Source organism: Tauraco erythrolophus, chromosome 4 (genome assembly GCF_009769465.1).
Source record: "Tauraco erythrolophus isolate bTauEry1 chromosome 4, bTauEry1.pri, whole genome shotgun sequence".
Taxonomy (NCBI): domain Eukaryota; kingdom Metazoa; phylum Chordata; class Aves; order Musophagiformes; family Musophagidae; genus Tauraco; species Tauraco erythrolophus.
The window spans coordinates 43052570-43072566 of NC_141468.1; the positions used below are offsets into that span (position 1 = coordinate 43052570).

The 19997-nt window shown below is 39.2% G+C and overlaps 1 protein-coding gene across 1 annotated transcript in view; it reads left to right on the plus strand.

Moving 5' to 3' along the window:
- Window positions 1–19997, plus strand: part of TRHDE (thyrotropin releasing hormone degrading enzyme) — a 225867-nt gene that overhangs the window by 74388 nt on the left and 131482 nt on the right. The window contains exon 4 of the mRNA XM_086610212.1: window positions 16488–16642. Within this exon, the coding sequence (XP_086466338.1) occupies window positions 16488–16642 (155 nt within the window). The remainder of the gene's footprint in view (window positions 1–16487; window positions 16643–19997) is intronic.

The following is a 19997-nucleotide window of genomic DNA, read 5'->3' on the forward strand; positions in this document are numbered from 1 at the left end:
TCTGGGTAATTATAGGTTCTTGTGATATTGGGATAATACAATTTTTTTATGTTGATTTATTCTGTTTATTTTAGTTCTATGACTTGTTCAACAGGGAGTTGAAAAACCAGGAAAACTGGCACCCCTTTTTCAATTCATGTTGAAGAACTAAATTTGAAAGGATGAGTTTTATTAGTTCAGAAGTCAAAAAGGACATAATGACTGAAGAAATTGGTTTAATTCATACCCTACAGATAGCAGTGATGGGTGATACATCAACGGAATGGTTGTATTGAAGCTCCAAATGTAGATAATTCTGCATTACAGATTATTAGATGTCGATGCTATTGCTTTATTTGTTATAATAGTCTTGTACCTGAGTCTTCATTATCCTGCCTGGCCTGACCTCCCTCCAAGCCCATTTCCTTGTCAAGAGCTGACCGATACTGTCTTTATGTGCTTGGAGTCAGTTCCTCAAATGGGAATGCTGGACTGGGGAATTGTGCTAGGAGAGAGAGGTTATGAGAGAGCGCCCATGCTCACAGACTACAGTGCCAACTTGCAGTGAAGTCTGTACCATGAGTTGGAGTTCCTGTGGGTCAGGTCTCAGCCCTAGGAAAATGAGATTGGTAAAGAGTATAGAGAAAAGTGAAGAAGGGAGACCCTGGCGCTACTCGTAGTCATCAGCTAGGAGGCTCATAGCATCCAGCATTAATTCGCCCAAAAATGCCTCAGAAGAAGCAGCATCTTGCCTGTAGGTTTAAATGTGGACGTATCTGTCGTGTGCAAGATGTTAAATCCTGGATGCCCTATCTTCACAGATGTCTAGAGCTTCCTCTTCTGACCAGTACATGGACTTAAAGTGAGTCCCTACCTGAAATAATTTTGTCTGGGAAGCAGAACCACTTACAGCTAAAATTCCCACTGTCTGGTCTTTTTTCTTCAGCTAAAACGTGATAGTAACATAACAGGGATGTTCAGATGACATAAATTCACCAATCATTTAGCCAATTTTTTAACCATGTTCACAAAGTAAACTTAGGAAAAGCATACAATTAATCTCTAATTTGCTCAAATTTATGAGTTTACCATAAAATACTAATGTTTTGCCTGTGCACAGGTGATTAATTCATTGTGCTGTCTCAGAAGTGATTGCTTAGGTTTTTTGATTACCTAATTACTTTCGTTATTTCTTCATTCATTTAGGGAACTGTAGAAAGTGTGGCTCTTTATCCTCAGTAAATATTTGTCTGGAGTGACAGCAATATGTTGTCTTGGCTATCCTATCCTAAAAGCATTGATTACTTTCTGAAAGGCTTCAGTTCTCTGGCAGTCACAGGCCATATTTTCTCTGATAACCACCTTTTTGTTGTTGTTATAAACAGTATGTAGCTCTGGATTTTTTTCCCTGCCTGTCTGTCAGTTAAACCAGAGCGCTTCTCTCATTTGCTGAAACTTCAAAGATTTGAACTGGGATTCGTACATTTGTAACAAACACACACAAATATCTCTGTTATGTCTTCTGTAAAAAAATGGAGATTTTTCTCACCTTTGTAAAACAAAAAATGTCATCTCTTCGAAGCACTTTATGTGTCTTATATTAGGGAAATTCCTTCTCTGCTTTAATATTTAATTCCAAATTTTTGTTAGTGCCCATGACAGTGGTCTAGTTTTAACCATATATTGATTTCATGCGTAAGTGTATGTACCCTGACAGGATGCACCCAGGAATGCTGAGGGAGCTGGCTGATGTCGTTATGAGGCCACTTTTGATTATCTTTAGAAGGCCATGATGATTGAGACAGGTATCTGAGGAAAGCAAATGTCGCTTCTGTCTTCAAGAAGGGCAAGAAGGAGGACTCAGGGAACTACAGACCAGTCAGCCTCACCTCGATCTCTGGGAAGATGATGGAACAACTAATCTTGGAAACCATTTCCTGGCACATGAAGGACAAGACAGTGATTAGTAGCAGTCAGCATGGATTAACGAAGGGGCAGTTGTGCTTGGCCGACCTAATAACTTTCTATGATGAAATGACTGGCTTGGTAGAGGAGGGGAGAGCAGTGGATATTGTCTACCTGGACTTTAGTGAGGTCTTTGTCACTGTCTTCCATAAGATCCTTGTCAAGAAGCTGATGAAGTGTGAGCTAGATGAGCAGACAGTGAGGTGTATCAAAAACTGGCTAAACAGCTGGGCCCGGACAGTGATGATTAGTGGTGGTAGGTCTAGTTGGTGGCCAGTCACTAGCAGTGTACCCAAGGGATCAATGCTGGGTCCTGTCCTGTTCTACATCATAGATTCATAGATTCATAGATTTCTAGGTTGGAAAAGACCTTAGAGATCATCGAGTCCAACCGTCCCTAATCCCCATTAAACCATATTCTCAAGTAGATCATCCACCCTATTCTTAAACACATCCAGGGATGGGGACTCAACCACCTCCCTGGGCAGCCTAGTCCAGTGGCTGACAACCCTTTCAGAGAAGAAATACTTCCTAACATCCAACCTGAATCTCCCCTGACTAAACTTATACCCATTTCCTCTTGTTCTATCACCCAACACTAATGTAAAGAGCCCTTCCCCTACCTCCCCACCATCTTTTCTCAAGTATTTGTAGGCTGTAATCAGGTCTCCCCTCAGCCTCCTCTTCTCCAGGCTAAACAGCCCCAACTCCCTCAGCCGCTCCTCATAAGTTTTATTTTCCAGCCCCTTGACCGGTTTAGTCGCCCTTCTTTGGACTCGCTCCAGGAGCTCAATATCTCTCTTAAAGCGAGGGGCCCAAAACTGGACACAATATTCCAGGTGCGGCCTCACCAGTGCCGAGTACAGAGGCAGGATCACTTCCCTATTCCTGCTGGTTACACTATTCTTGATACATGTCAGTATCCCATTGGCCTTTTTGGCCACCTGGGCACACTGCTGGCTCATATCAAGCCGGTAGTCAACCAAGACCCCCAGGTCCTTCTCCACCAGGCAGCTCTCCAGCCACTCTTCCCCAAGCCTATAGCGATGCTTGGGGTTTTTATACCCCAAGTGAAGGACTCTGCACTTGGCCTTATTAAAGCTCATGCCAAAATACATCCTCATTAATGATCTGGATGGTGGGGCAGAGTGTATCCTCAGCAAATTTGCAGATGATACAAAACTGAAGAGTGGCCGATACACTGGAGGGTTGTGCTGCCATCCAGAGGGACCTTGACAGGCTGGAGAAATGAATTGACAAAAATCTCATGAAGCTCAACAAAGGGGAGCGCAAAGTCCTGTGCCTAGGACGCAACAGCTGCATGTACCACTATATGCTGGAGGCTGACCAGCTGGAAAGCAGCTTTTGGGAAAGGAGTTGGTGGACATGAAGTTGACCATGAGCCAGCACTGTGCCCTCAGGACAAAGGCGGCTGATGATGTCCTGGGCTACGTAAGGAGGAGTGTGGCCAGCAGGTCAAGGAAGGTCGTCCTCTCTTCTCAGCACTGATGAGGCAACACCTGGAGTTCTGTGTCCAGTTCTGGGCTCTACAGTACAAGGAACACATAGACATACTGGCGAGAGTTCAGTGAAGAGCTGCAAGGATGATTAAGAAACTGGAGCATCTCTTTTGTGGAGAGAGGCTGGGAGAGCTAATGCTGTTCAGCCTGGAGAAGAGCAGGCTCAGGGAGGATCTCATCAGTCATAGAATCATATAATCATAGAATGGTTTGGGTTGGAAGGGACCTCAAAGATCATCTAGATCCACCCCCACCGCCATGGGCAGGGACACCCTCCACTACACGAGATTGCTCAAAGCCTCATCCAACCTGCCTTGGACACTTCCAGGGATGGGGCAGCCACAACTTCTGGAGCCAGGCTCTTCTCACTGGCATCCAATGATAGGACAAGGGGAAATGGATATAAGTTGGAACATAAGAGGTTCCGCTTAAACATGAGGAAAAACTTCTTCACAGTAAGGATAACAGAATACTGGAACAGGCTACCCAGAGAGGTTGTGGAGTCTCCTCTGGAGATGTTCAAAACCCGCCTGTACGCGTTCTTGTGTGATCTAATCTAGGTGGTCCTGCTCAGGCAGGGGGATTCGACTAGATGATCCTTTGAGGTCCCTTCCAATCCCTAACATTCTGTGATTCTGTGATTCTCTAGACAACGTGTTCCAGTGCCTCACCACCCTCAGAGTGAAGAATTTCTTCCTTATATCTAATTTAAATCTAACCTCTTCCAGTTTAAAGCCATTGCCCCTTGTCCTGTCACTACATGCCCTTGTAAAAAGTCCCTCTCTAGCTTTCCTGTAGGCCCCCTTTAAGTACTGGAAGGCTGCTATAAGATCACCCTGGAGCCTTCTCTTCTCCAGGCTGAACAGCCCCAACTCTCTCACCCTGTCTTCATAGCAGAGGTGTTCCAGCCCTCGGATCATCTTCGTGGCCCTCCTCTGGACTCGCTCCAGCAGCTCCATGTCCTTCTTGTGTTGGGGACTCCAGAGCTGAATGCAGTATTTCAGGTGGGGTCTCACGAGAGCAGAGTAGAGGGGCAGAATCACTTCCCTCGACCTGTTGGCAACGCTCCTTTCGATGCAGCCCAGGATACGGTTGGCTTTCTGGGCTGCCAGTGCACATTGCCGGCTCGTGTTGAGCTTCTCATCCACCAGCACTCCTAAGTCCTTTTCCTTCGTGCTGCTCTCAATCCATTCTCCGCCCAGCCTGTACTTGTGCTTGGGATTGCCCCGACCCACGTGCAGGACCTTGCACTTGGCCTTGTTGAACTTCATGAGGTTGTCACAGGCCCACCTCTCCGGCCTGTCAAGGGCCCTCTGGATGGCATCCCTTCCCTCCAGCGTGTCCACAACACCACGCAGCTTGACGTCTTCAGCAAACTTGCTGAGGGTGCACTCGATATCACTCTCCATGTCTCCAACAAAGATGTTAAATAGCACTGGTCCCAGTACTGACCCCTGAGGAACACCACTCGTCACCGGCCTTCACCTGAACATTTAACCATTGACCACAACTCTTTGAGTTTGACCATCCAGCCAATTCCTTATCCACTGAATGGTCCATCCGTCAAATCCATGTCTTTCCAGTTTAGAGACACGGATGTGGTGTGGGACAGTATCAAATGCTTTGGACAAGTCCCGGTAGACAATGTCAGTTACTCTTCCCCTCTCCATCAATGCTGTAACCTCATCATAGAAGGCCGCCAAATTAGTCAGGCAGGATTTGCCCTTAGTGAAGCCATGCTGGCTGTCACCAATCACCTCCTTATTTTCCATGTGCTTTAGCATAGTCGCCAGGAGGATCTGCTCCATGATCAATGTCTATACCTGAAGGGAAGGTGCAGGGAAGATGGCTCTAGGTTCTTTTCAGTGGTGCCTAGTGACAGGACAAGAAGCAATGGGCACAAATGAAAACACTTTTTGTTTCAGTGAGGGTGACTGAGCCCTGGCACAGGTTGCCCAGACATTGTAGAGTCACAATCCTTGGAGATACTGAAAAGCCATTTGGACACAGTCCTGAGCAACCAGCTCTAGGTGGCCCTCCTTGGTCAGAGATGTTGGAGAACATGATCTCCAGAGTTTTCTTTCAATCTCAACCATTCTGTGATTCTGTTAGAGCACTGCACTGCAGTTAAAGATACTTGAAGAATTTAATTTTATGTTTCCTGTCATACTGTTTCAGAATTGGCTGTGGGATTACACGGAGTTCTCTTTATTTAGCTCTTTCAGTTCTTGTTTCCTTTTCATGGACTTTTCCAATGTCTGTAATGGGATTTACCAGTAGTGCTTACAGTAGTTGCTGATTAAAAAAAACTACATTTGGCACAAAATTGATTGCCTAAGCCATTATTCCAAGGAGTCTCGGTATCTTTTCTTTCAGTTAGACTTGATGATAACCCTGTCCTTGTGGTTTGCCTGTGCATCTTTGTGCATTAACAGCTCTCCATACGTCCAGTATGGTACTTCCATTGTGTGCCCTTTATGCTCTTTTTTGTGTTTAGTTTTAGCTTGGAATTTTTTTAATCTTTCCAAAGTTGTCCAAAGCCTTTTGCCACTCTCTCTTCCTGTTTTTTTCCCGTATGAAGTGTTATTGTGTAAAACTTGATACGCTGTCTGTGCCATCACAAGATGATGCATAACCTTCTCAAACGGCGTCTGCCAGAATTTTGCATATTCATCTAACATAGAAATATTTGACATCTCAAAACATCTACCCTTGTAGGCAATTTAAAAAAGTTTCAATTTTACATGGGTTCTTCCTTGTACAAAAGCAAGGGAAGACATACATTCTTTATGTTGTCTTGCTTGTTAGATCTTGCAGTTGTCTTACTCTGCGCTCTGACTTAGAGAGCAGTGAGGCTGCAATGGGGATCAGTCATTGTATAATGCAGGTAAAGATTGATACAGAATGTAAGCTCCAGTGGAGGTCACATTACACGTTGAAAAATGCAAATGAATTACCAAAGGGAGGGGGAAGTATTTTTATCCCTTCATTGAAGTCATTGAAGTAAGAAGCTGCTTACCAGCCAGTTTAGTGTGGAAGATAATTTCTAGTCTAACAAACAGATATTTGCATATCTAAGGAAGTAAACAAGCACTATTAAGAAAAATGGACAGACTGTGTCTTGAAAATGGGGGAAACAGAATGAGTCAGGATGAAAGATTAAGTCTGTTTAGATCCCAGGAACATTTCAAAGGTGAGATTGGTAATAGCCTGTTGAGGTTTAACCAAGGGACGTGCAGGAATATGAAGATCTAAGAGGGAGTGGAGGAGTGCACCTGACAGTGCTCTGTGAGAAGTTCATCTCTTGCAGATGAATTCTCAGACCAGAACTTCTGAATAATTTTTTGATGAGAGGGAAAACATGAAACATAAGGTGTACACAAGGACCGGAGCTGTGATTGCCTGCTTGTCAGTGCTAGCTCAATATGGATGTAAGTATGGATCAGCGTAAATACATTAAGCATAGATTTTGTCTATTTGGTGGTAAATTTTGTAAGCATCCATTACAGCGTTGTCTGTTTTGAAAGTTGTTGATAAAATTTGTTACCGATTTTTTACCTTAATTTGACTTAAATGTGATTTAAGGAAACCAACAAGGCATATTTTATACAAAAATGTAGCCCTACCATACCCTGGGGCATTTGTGTATCATAAAAGTACCCAGGAAATACTGATAGGAGTTGGTATTGCTGTCATCATCCTCCTTGTCAATATAGTCACTCCATCAGTGGAGGAAAGAGATTTCATCCATCACCTTTGCAGTATTTCTTCCCCCACACTGAAGAGGACTGCTGCTTGTCCGGGCTGTCATTGTGTGCACAGCTCTGCGTGTTCTCCGAGCTCTGCATGACATTTTGTCTTGCATTTCTTTCCTAGTGGGATATTGGATTATCAATCTTACTCATTGTGTCAGAGATCTGACTGATCTCTATGAACTTTGTTCTGGACTGGATGACTCCTGTTGTTTGTCAGGCTCTACTTTTCCTTATTTCTGAGTCTCCCAGTAGTCTGTCATTAAAGTACTTGTCCCAGGTCTGTCACAACCTCTTCTGTTCTCAGCTCTTGTTAGCTCCTTGCCAAACTCAGTACTGCAGCTCAGTTTGTATCAGTCACCGGCCTCTCCTTAGGTCACTTTTCTTTTGTAACTTCAGATTAAAAGCATTTCTTTCTGGAGTTTTGTCTTTACATGGTTTGCAGTGTTCTTCCATTGTTGTAGCTCGTTTTCGTGTTTGGATTTTACTGTCTGAGTTAACCGAAACTATTAAACACTTCAAATATATCTGAAACCACAACTGTCAGAAGTGTCAGAAATAAGGCTACTTTCTAATTGTTGTCTTTCTCTTCCTTAGTACCTGTTCCTTCCAGGTGCAGAATGAAGCCTCTTTTCCATCTCTTCCCATTGTTTTCTGTGCTCAGAGAGACTTTCAGCTCTGGTGGAGGTTTCAACTACTCTACTTTTCCATCCTGCTTTTTTTTTTTTTTTTTGTCCTGCTGATAACCATGTGAGGTTCAAGAATAACTCTGGGCCCAAGATGCTTAGAAAAGACCCTCTTTATTCAGAGACATATTACTGCCTGCCTCATGTACTAGGATGTGGGCTGAGCAGAGCCTGTTGCTCAGCCTTCCTGCACCAGGGAATCAAAGCTTCTTGGAGGTTCAGGTCCTCACACTGTATTTTACTGTGACAATTCTGGAGTAACTGTATAGAAAAGGATGACTTTTTTCAGTCACAATCTTGTGTGCCTTCTTTTTAGCTGTGATTTTTCACCTGTAACTGCGCAACACGTTGCTGGCAGCAATGTTTGGGTCAGCCTCTGCTGACCCAAACAGAATGAAGGAGTAAATTCACTTAGTTCACTGGTCCATTGGAGTGTTCTTGTGAGCCTCTTGTAAGGGTGAATATGGATTCTGTGACAAAACATAGTTCAAATTGTTACATCCTCAAGCATGAGTGGGCAGGGGAGAGTGTGGGCTTGCATGAGAACAGAATGAGTCCTCTATCATTCGTGTTTCTCTAGAATTCAGGATGATGGGTTTTTTTGTGATATGTCACAAGAAGTTATTGATTCTTGGTGTATTAAATAAACTGATAGATACATGCTGTCTTTTGTCAGAAAAAAGTGTTCTCATAACTTCTTCAACTATTATTCTAACAAACCAGAAAGAGGAGAGCAAATATTTTTGTTAAGATAGTAAAAATTTATCCTCATATAACATTATCCAAAGAATTTATGTAAGAATGTAAGGCAAGCTTTATTTTGGGCTCAGGATAAGCAGTAAGACCTAAAAACAATATCTCAAGAGCTATCCAGGGCAGTCCATTTGCATTTCTTCATCTTAGTCTGGAGGAGAGAAGATAAATAGATACTGTCCCTACAAAAACATTGCCTTCAGATGTAGTGCGTATGATTATCTATATTGTAGTTTTATCTCCAGATGGAATATTGTGGTACATATTTTTGAGACACTGATATTGCAAAATACCTGATTGTCTTTCCAAAATTCTTATTTCTACTTTCACTGCTAAACTGTGCCCATCACCTGTTAATACGATCTCACTTTAAAGCAAACATAAAAGAGGTAAATCTGGGCATGTAGATGTTGTACTAGTGGAAACATTCATGTCTTTATGACTGTGATGCAAACCAGTTTTACGTATGCCAGATGAAAAGATTTATTTTACTTCATTTTACAGTTCTTAAGTAGTGTGGATTTCTGGAGTTTTCTGTGTACCTGCACCTCGATTTTGGAGCAAAGGGAAGGAATACAGCAGTGGCACTTGATCATTTTCTTTCTGGCAGTATTCATACTGGAAGTGCTCAGTAATCAGTGACGTGTTGTTTTCTGCTGTAGAATCCTCATGCTCTATTAACTGTGGTGGTAGGAAAATGGCTGTTGGCAATTTTCCATCATGTCAATGCTCTTAGTATTTACGTTAGAAACAGTATTTAGGAAGGCAACAAAAATCTTTCCTGTTTTTTCCGCTCTCCAGATCTTTCAACATTGAGGATTGGACTGTATTTTCTAAGTCCATCTGTTGTGTGTATACTGTAAGGGATGCACATAACAGTATTAGCTGTGTAAGTTGGAGTAACAGAATCCTGGGTCGATTTCAGTCTGTGCCTCTGCTTGTTACGTGTAACTCTTTGTTCTAATGTATGTCTAGGAAGAGTTTAGAATATACAAATTAGGCTGAAGCGTGGAAAAAAAGGTTTATATTTATCAAGAAACTTTGTGAAAGATTTTTTTCCCCCCTTGTTTGTTACTGTGCAGCAATTCATAATGATCTGTCCAGGTATTATTTAAAAGAAAGGCAGCATTGTTCATGTAGAGATCGATACAACCAAGATGATACATAATTCAGCCTCAATGGGCAATGGCATTCATTTTTCATTTTAACATTGAATCATTTGATATACTTTGAAATAACAAAGCAATGATCTATGGATTGGCGTTATGAAAATTGAAAGCAATTTAATAATATGTATGTCAAATAAAATAAACGGGTTTCTATTTTATTTACTTAAACTATAAACTAATCTAGTTGCTTGAAAAAATAGCAAAGTTCTTTCTGTATTACTGCTTATTCTCCCTGCTTACCCTCCCTAGCTTTCTCTCCCACATTTTCTTCCCCTCTCGGATCCTTTTGTATTCACATTGCGTTAAACATTTGCTCTTTGTATCAGACACTCTGGGAATCCATCCATTGTTTATGTCAGTTAATGTTAAGTAATACTTTGTACGGCAATAAGAAGCAATAAAAAACCCAGCAATAAACTGCTGTGTGTCAGTGATTTCTCCTCAGGGTCTGCAGCAAGCCATTTGATTTGACTGAAATAATGGCAAACAGTTTTAGACCTTTGCATTAACTCTGCAGGCTAAGGTCCGTGTGGGTTGGTAAGTGTCATGCTTACAGAAGGATATTGGTGGTGTAGTCCCAGAGATAAAAACTGATGGGTGCCAGAATAAGCGTTTGGGTAAACAGAAATGTTAGTCGAAGAGTTCCCGTGGGACTGTCATCCAGGTTTTTGCTACTTCTCTGTGTTTGAATACTTTGCGTGTAGTGAGAGAAGATAGGAGACTACTATTAAGTAGTAGTTTAAATAAAAGTAATAGTTAATAGACAGCTAATTTAGGGTACCTAGGTCCTAAGTGCCAGAAGTGAGATACTGAAATGGTGTAGTTTTTGGGAAACATGTAATTAGTATTTTCTGAAAATCAGGCATCTCAAAGTGTCTCAAGGTGAACGTTCGGATCCATTAGGTGTGTTTCATTCTGCTGTTGTCAGGTGGAGACCCTCCTGTTGGCTTCAGAGAGCTTTCACCAAGCCCTGGGATGTTTGGATTTTTTTGATATTTTTCTGCCCAAACAACTTTTTAAGAGCATGAAGGTATATGCAAGGAAAACGTGGTTTTCCAGCTCAAACTTCTCTGTCATGTACCAAGCAAACAGTGCAGACAATAAAGTTTTTCAGTCACTGATTTAGATATTTCTTGTAAGTAGTTTTATCAGTAGTTCTTTATCAGTAGAAAATTTAGATATTTCTTAAAATAACTAATGTTTGACTTAATGATTTTTAACCAGTGCTGTCACCTTCTGTAGTTGGCTCATTCCTTAAAATCTGCATAAATCATTAAATGGTATTATGTTACAGAAAAGCATCTTCTACTTATTCTTAGTAAAAAGAAATGGCTTTGATTAAGGAATCTGAGTGGCAGAAATAGAAACCCTTTTAGTAAATAGTTCTTTTTTTTTTTGTACAACATTCATTTAGAAAATTGCGCAAGACCTTTAGAGAGATTTAATAAAGCTATTGATTGCATTATGCAGCATTAGGAAAGGGCAATAACATACTTCAGGTTTTCATTTGTCAAGACTAAAATAAGCTGATATTAGTCCATGCTTTCTCTTAATTTCTTGAAATTGTTGTCAAAAAAGTGAAATACCTGATAGCAAAAAATCTACACCTGAAATCTTGAAGAAAGCCTCTTTGAAGAATCGAATGAAAATAATGTTGAGGGGCACATAGGTAAATTCAAATCATTTTTATAATGTTGATTTTCTACTAAAAATAGGGATTATAAGGGAAAAACATGGAGCTCATGGAGTGAATAGTTTATCTGTGTGCCTCCTGGTTTTATTAAAGAAAATATATGTGTAAAGATGCTTAGTAGAAAATTATTGTTTCTCACTATATGTTCTCATTTACAAGTTGTAGTGTTTCAGGGCTCTTAGATTTTTTGGGGAGACTTATCATGTATGATAACAGAAATTTTGCAGAAATTGTCTTCACGTTTAGTTATATATTCCTCTAACCTCCCTCCACCCCCTCCCAGGTGCTTTTTTCTTCCACCTTGAGTATTAGAAATTTAATAGTCATATATTCTGCGGGATCTAGCCTTTGGTTACATTTACACAAGCAGCTAAACCAAATAAAATTACAGTACATAATATTAGTAAACGTGTTCATGTGTGTGGGTGTCCCTCTTTCTGTGTTTATACACACACTCAAAATATACAGTAAGGATATGTGTCTGTTGCACCAGTATCCCCATCAGATTTCAAATCGAGTTGATTAAACAAATGAAATAGTGGTGGAAAGGTGATTTGATGGATGTAAAACAGTAAGATGATAAAGGAGCGGGAGAGGGACCCCCAAATTCAGAGTACTCTGCATGAGAGAGTTGGATCTTGTTTTGTGTTTAATCTTGGTCAGTTCTCATTTAAAGCTAGAGTAATATTACCAGTTGTGTGGTTTGGGGAATTTAATGTTTTTTAAGGGTGTCTAGAAAATACTGTAACTGAGTGGGGAAAAAGGAGAAACAGTATCATTTCTTCAAACTACACAGATATTAAGTTCATAGATTAAAAAACCCCAATATGGAATGTAGGTTCTGTTTGTGACCAATTTGGGTGTTAAATTGCTAATTTCTGTTTTCCACTATGATGATACTTGTTAATAATGTCAGACAATTATGTTTTGATGTAAGCTCACATAGTTATGATGCTTTAATTAAACGTTTGGAAATAAAAGCAGCTGTTAAGCTGTGTACAGTTTTTGTAACTTGAAATGTTTTTCACGAGATTCACACAGAAATAGATGTAAAAAATGTTCATATGCTATCCTTGTATGTGAATAATTTTACCAGTATAGTATGTTAGTGTGAAGTTCCAACACGTTTTTGTCCTGATGACTTTTCTGGTGATTTTATTTTAGCTGTACAGTTTTTACTTCTTGGTCATGAATTTAGTCTCTGTGAAGGCCAAGAGGTGGAAACTCTCTATTATTCCAGCAGTACACAGGACTCTGCACTGCTGTATCAGGAAATCTCAAGTAACAGTTTTATGATGTATGAGGATATTATTCACTGCAAGCAATAACACGCATTTCTATTTCCCCAGCAATATCCACATAATCAAACATTCACAAGTGCTTTACAAAGAATTTAATTAAATAGCGTGCAGAGTAACTGGATGCAGCATGCACACAAGCTGTTATATATTCAGTAGTTCACATTTTGCAGTTAGTGCAGAACACTTTTGAGCAGAACAATGTATGAATGATATTTCTATCAAAATGTGCGTTTTCACCCCTCCTTTTATGCCTTGCTCCTTAAAAATTGCCCTAAAATCTTAACAGATGTCACCTCCAGGAGCACAGAATACCTTCCTCAGTACTCTAATGGTGTGATAAAAAGAGGGAAATACAAATTCTCATGTTGAGACTTGAACATCAAACATTGTTCCTCTGAAATCAAACATTTATAACTCCTCAGAGAAAGATATAGATTATTGTGTCTTTTACCACAAAACTAGGCGTGTTTGGAATTCTATTTAAGGGTAGTAGAAATTTGTGGAGCAATCAAGACCAGCCACTGAAGAATTTCATTTCTAAATTAACACCAAGACCAGACATTCGGAGTTTAGACATGGACAATGAAAAGAAAAAGATTTCTCATTTTGTCATAATGAATATGTTCAGATTCCATTCTGTCAGTTGCTGGACATTAAGAAAGTCTCTTCTTTGGCATTAAAGTGCAGTGCATCAGACCCTGCATTGGGAAAAGGTGAGAGTGTGTTCATATGTTGTAGTACACTTCTTAGTTCATTCAGCGTTATTGGTATGCTCATGTCACCTGCAGGGATTAGCATTCTGGAAGCCAACAGGGTTATCTATTACGTTTTGTTTTTCTGTTCAGAAAAGCCCTTTAAGCATTAGCTGATGCATGAGAGGAGTTTCCAGCCTTGCAGAACACTGGGGCTGTGTTGGATGAAAGTGATTTAGAATTTCCCTCTGTGGTTGTCTACCTGCAAGGCAGTTAGTCGTCCATCAGATTGGAAGGGTTTATTGGTATGTCAGTGCTATAAAGTAGCGGTCTAAACCAGCAGACCAATACCAATGACAGAAATACTGACAGACAGTCTATAATTAGCTTGTAAAGGTGTTTAATATGAGATGTCACCCTAGTTTCCCAGTTCCACAGAATTATTCCAGTTTATTGCTGGCTAACATTGACAAAATCTGCCTATTATGACTGGCAAGAAAGAACAGAACCTACAAATGAACCTGAAGGAGAGAAAGGAAACAAAAGGATCAGTTAAAAGTAAGGAACTAGTTTTACTTTCATGCTTGTTCTATTGCAGTTGCTTATTTGAGAGGAATTGCTGAAAGCTTAATTAGAGTAAATAAGAACAGAGTCTCTGCATTTTCTTCTGAAGATGCCTTTTGAAGGGAAATTTAATCTCTGCAGAACTTACGGCTTTCTTTACGGAGTTGAGAATGGGAGAGATCCCTGCTTAATGTGAATGAAGATGTGCCATTAACTTCAGTGATTTCACCCAGTAGCCTTCGTGTCCTTTCTTTTTCATCCTTATGCTGTCTTTGTATAGCAGACAGGAGTTTTTCATTTTGCATATCATTTATAACAAATTACAGTTATTCTAAAAAATTAGTACAGTTAGAGCTTTAACTGAAGAACAGAAGGAAAGCGTGTAATTTCAAATTTACTTGCACATCTAATCTTGAACACCGTGTTTTGGATTTTTGCTTTATTTTCTTTAATTAAGCTCTTGTTCTAGTGTCTGCCTTTGTATAAAATATTTATTCTTTACTATTTGTACTACGTCTCTGTTTGCAATTTGGGTATTTTCAGTGTGCTTGTATTTGGAAGTAGCTGCTAGACTCACTCTATGCGTCTACTAGAAGTCTGGGATTTTTATACTTCTTGCAGCAGGCCCTTTTTGGGAGTATAAAAATATATATTACTGGAATATATCCAACTTCTCCATTCCTGATATTTCAATGGCAACTTCCTTTGAATCCTGAAGTAGAGCTACTGCTGTCAGGTTGTTCTCCAAGCCAATTCTACTACACATATCAGCAAGCCCAAACAGAACGACTTAGGGGATGTGTCAGTGCTGTGATATAATTTAGAGTACTATTTAGAATAAACAAGTCAGAAGTTTTCTTCTTCAGATTAAGAAGTCAACCCAGAGACCTTTCATCCCACCCGGGGAAGTACCACCTATGCTCGTGTTAACTGTGAATGAACTAGCTTTGGAACCAGAAGTAATACAGCCAAATGAAAGGAGTTTGGCAGCTAGGCTAATTAATTAAGAAGCCAGGCTAATTAGTTTGACTGGAGGGAGCATCATGCTGATCTGACAGTGTAGCTTCCAAAATTCTGATTGATTTGTACACAGGTTGCACTAGGCTTCTTGTAGACATACAAGTTGTTTCTGGGCTCTTTCAGATATTTTTGCTATGAAGCAACATTGTGTAGTGGTTTATTCCCTATGTCAATTTACTGTAATTTTATTTCCAGACTGATCATCAATTTTAGTTCATTCTCAACCTTCTGCGGTTAGATTTTTCTGACACAGGGACAGACATTGTAATAATGCCTTGTTCTACCTCATGCCACTGAGAAAAATTCCACACTGCTTATTTTTTTGTATGATGAAGGACCTTCCCATCTTCTTCCTAATTTTTTGTCACTTAACTGAATACAAAACTGAAGTATCATAGAATCATAGGATGATTTGGGTTGGATCTTAAGGATCATTCCAACTCTCCTGCCATGGGCAGGGACACCCTCCACTACACCAGGTTGCTCAAAGCCCCATCCAATCTGAGCTTGAACACTTCCAGGGATGGGGCATCCACAACTTCTCTGGGCAATGTGTTCCAGTTCCTCACCACCCTCAAAGTGAAGAATTTCTTCCTTAGGTCTAATCGAAATCTCCCCTCTTTCAGTTTAAATCCATTGCCCTTTGTCCTATCGCTAGATGCCCTTGCAAAAAGTCCCTCTCCAACTTTCTTGTAGGCCCTCTTTAAGTGCTGGAAGGCTGCTAGAAGGTCTTCCCAGAGTGTAATACTCCTGAAGTTGTGTATGGCACCATTGTTCCAGCCTGTGGGGCTGAGAGGTAGCTGTTGGCAGTCCTGTTCTCAGAGGACGTATGCTACCAGTAGAGCACATTGGAAGATGCTTGGTTTTGTAACAAATGGGGATTCTGAACAGTTTGCCATCTTTCTGGTTGTTATGAAACAGTATTTCATCAGTGCTCTCCTTAATGTCAGTCCTTACATACAGTTTAATGTGTAAGATGTTTATAAAGGACTCACTTTAATGAAAAGACAAAAAATACTTGTGGTAAAAGTCTGTGTTACTATGTTGATGTGGTATAGTAAACATGAGAAGCAGTATCAAACCCAGGAGTAAATGAACAAGGTATTTTAAAATAAGCTGGATTCTGTATAGAAAACTTCGATTAGAAGTACTAAGTACTGTGTTACAGCAATAACATGGTAATCATGTGTGAACAGATAATGACATAAGATCAAAAATTAATATTTTATTAATATTTCCTAAATGACATTACTGGAGAGCTGGAATCAACTTTTGTTTTTTATATGTATGTTATTTAAAATGCTCTTAGTGATCATTTATGGCCTTGCTTACAATAGTTCTTCAGCATAGTAGATCCCACATGGAGTTAACATATATTTTTTTCTATTTCTAGATCTGTTAGCTGTGCCTAAGCATCCATATGCTGCTATGGAGAACTGGGGACTGAGTGTTTTTGTGGAGCAAAGGATACTGCTAGATCCAAGCATTTCTTCTATATCATACCTACTGGATGTCACCATGGTCATTGTACATGAGCTGTGTCATCAGGTATTAAAGGTGTTCAGATATTTAGTATTAATATCAAAAACCATGCATTCCTTTTCAAAGCTGAAAATGAATTTGTATTGTTCACATAGATGGTAACTGGAGCCCAAATAATAGAGAGATCTGTAAGATATATCACTACAGTGCAGAAACTGGGGAGACTCTAAATGGTGATAAAAGAAAAATTAGTAGCAATGTACAGCTTCCCTATCTTCTGTATGATTATATTTTGTATGTTTGTGTGTGTGTTGTTGGTGTGCAGACTAAACACGTTGATAACTGTAGAAAATGATTTATTGCAGAACTATAGCAGATTCATGCTAAGTTTCATGTTCATGTCAAAAAATGTTTTGACTGAAATCAATTTGGTAGTCATCTTCTTCCATCACATATACACATACTTCCATTTTCTTTGTATTTTCTTTTTTTTTTTTTATTTAGTACTGGCCCTTTTTCACTAATGGTGGGTAATTGAGTCTTCATGCGTCCAGAAACTTTTGTATCAATAAGAAAACTTTGTAATAAACCCATATTACAATTTCTTTTACATTTCTTCCATCTTCTTATCTCAAACTAAACACATTATGAGTGTTTAGTACTATTGAGTTGAATGCAAATGTTATTGAAGAAATTTGCTACAGGGGCAGGAAACCCTTTCTTGCACTCGTAAGAGGCATAATCATAGCCTTCAGGTTAAAATGAATGAAATCCTACTGTGTAATCAGCATGGCTTACATCTGTGACTTTACACAGTATTCTTTAAAAGGCAATGCAAATTCTTAACACTTTCTGCAAATAAAAAGCACCATATAAAAGGGAGCCTTTGTAAAGGAGTTCTAGTAGATGAACCTGGAAATAATAATGTTTGGTTCATATTCATGTTTCACATTAAATCCGTCGATGAATATGAAGTCCTCAACTACAACATGAAATTTTTATTGGAAGTTATTGCTGGTTTGTTCTCAAGACGATCATCTGATTTTGTTACATGCTCTTTATTGTGAAGTACAATAGAGTAGCACACTGTTCAGCTAGAAAAATTACAGTGCCTTAGGAATCAGGTGTGGAAAACACATATTAGGTCATCAAATTCCAGCTCCTGTTAGTATTAGATTCTCCTGTGTGGTGCGTTTTGTAGTGCTGGGTTCAGCGCTCCTGATTACAGGGTTACACTGCTTCTCTTAAAGCCTTTTGATTAAATCTGATGGTCAATAACTTTTTCCTAGTGTTCAGCTTAAGCCTTCCTTTTTCTGAAGTCATTCCGTTACTTCCACTTATTCTTTGCACCACTTTAATAACTTCCTCTGCTTCCAAAGCAATTTCTACTTCAGATGTGGGCAATTATCACATCAGTAGCTTGCCAAGTTTGTTTATTTCATTCTCATTGAAACTGAAGCCTTTTGCATTGTTCTGGGAAAATCAGAGGATGATGAAGTGAGTGAAAACTGCATTTATTTTAAGGTAGTAATGTGGTCATAGAGTGCTTTTAAGTGACCTTAAAATTGGAAATGAGAAGGTTTACTTGGTGTCTATGTTGATATTAATTCCAGTGCTATTTGCTTAATTGAAAGTGTCTTCCTCCATTCATGTTGCTGCTGTTTCTGTTTTAATACCATGCAGATCAGGTCCTTGCTCAGCTGCTTCACTGGATAACTAGACAAGGCAGAAAACATTCAGGTGGAAGAAATATTGTTTCTACTTTTTAGATGCAGAATTGAGTCACAGAGAATAGGGATTGTTTATCTGTAAATAAAGTTTAAAGGGTGAAACCTTCCAAAAATACAAGCCACAAAACACTGTCTAGCACCTCTATCACAGTATTGTCTTTATTTAGCCATTTTTTTCTGCTTTTATCTTACCATATTCAGAAGGCCCTCAAGGAAACTTTAGCTGTGGATAGCATAGAGCAGGAACTGTAAACAATACTAGCATAGCTGAAAATGTATTGAACTGAAACCAGGTTGGGTCCAGGATCTCTTGCCTCTGCTATTTAATTGTTAATTATTCACTGCATTTTTCATCCTCTTTTGCTGTGCATCATCTTGCCAGCTAACCTGAGGTGGCACATGAATACTCTGCCCCTTCACTCATTTTTACACACAGAATAACAGAGATTTAACAAAATCACTTCTGGCACAGCAAAAAGTAGAATCAGTATCTCCAGTTTTACTTTTTATTTTATCATTTTTTTTAATTTCAGGTAAGAGGAAAGGGAACTCTCCTAAAATATGTTTTTCTAAAATGTGTTTTTTTAATATTTTCAAGAATTGTATCGTTGCCCTGATTTTAAACCTATGATTTTAGGACTTACAGAACATAGCTGAGCATGTAGCAAATGGTCCTGTATGAGACCCTTGTTGCTTAGAGTAACACAGCAATTGCTTTGCTAATGTTGTTCCCAAGATGAGAAAAATCAGATGAATATTAAGAATCGGGAGTTACCTTCAGATATGACTTAAAATTCGAATTCCCAAACCTGCCGGGTATTAATGCTTGAGTACAGTGTTCAGGACAGATAGAAAATGAGAGACAGGATTGCAGAAGGACAAAGAAATTCTGACGTAGTCAAAACGCAGGTAAAAAATATGTAAGAAAAGATTTTATGCCTGATTTCTTCACAGGTGACTTTGTAATGCTTGACCAGATATTTATTTTAGGTACATGTTTTAGGAGGGACACATTAAAGTTACATGGGTAGCTTTAGTTTAGTCATTTTGTAGGTTGCTAGTTCTTGATATTTCAGCCTGAGTGTTTTTTAGAACATTTTGTGTGTTTAATTAAAAAAAATTAATAATTGGAAGGAGTGTTTTGGCATAAAAGCTTCTCCTCCAAGCCCCAAAACACAAATGAGATATTTGTCAAAACAGACATATTTTTAGCAACTTAAGTTTATAGCTAGAAATAATTACCATAATTTGTTAAAATAATTATATTAACGCAGTAATCAGTTTTATTTGCATATCACAGATCAGTCCCACCTACAGTCTTTGAAGAAAGAGTCATTTGAATTTATGCGCCATGATTTTTTGTGATAGTTTTCCCACCTGAGTGCAAAACTTGGTGTGACGGATTGAGTTAAAGAGGCATGAAAGCAGAAAGAAAATTAGAAATTTCTAAATCAATGCTTTTTTAATAATCTGTACAGAAAGCACAGAGGAAAGAGTGTCCTTTCAATGTGTCTGTAAAATAAGTGGCTTCTGCATGTCAGGCTGAACATAATACTTGAGGGAGATGAGAAATTTATGTAATCAATACGTTTCAATTAATTTTTCTTTTCCAAAATGAAAAGAAGTAATGATCTTCACTCCAGGCAAATGGTGTCTGTAGTCGAATATGCAAATAAATATATAAACAATTA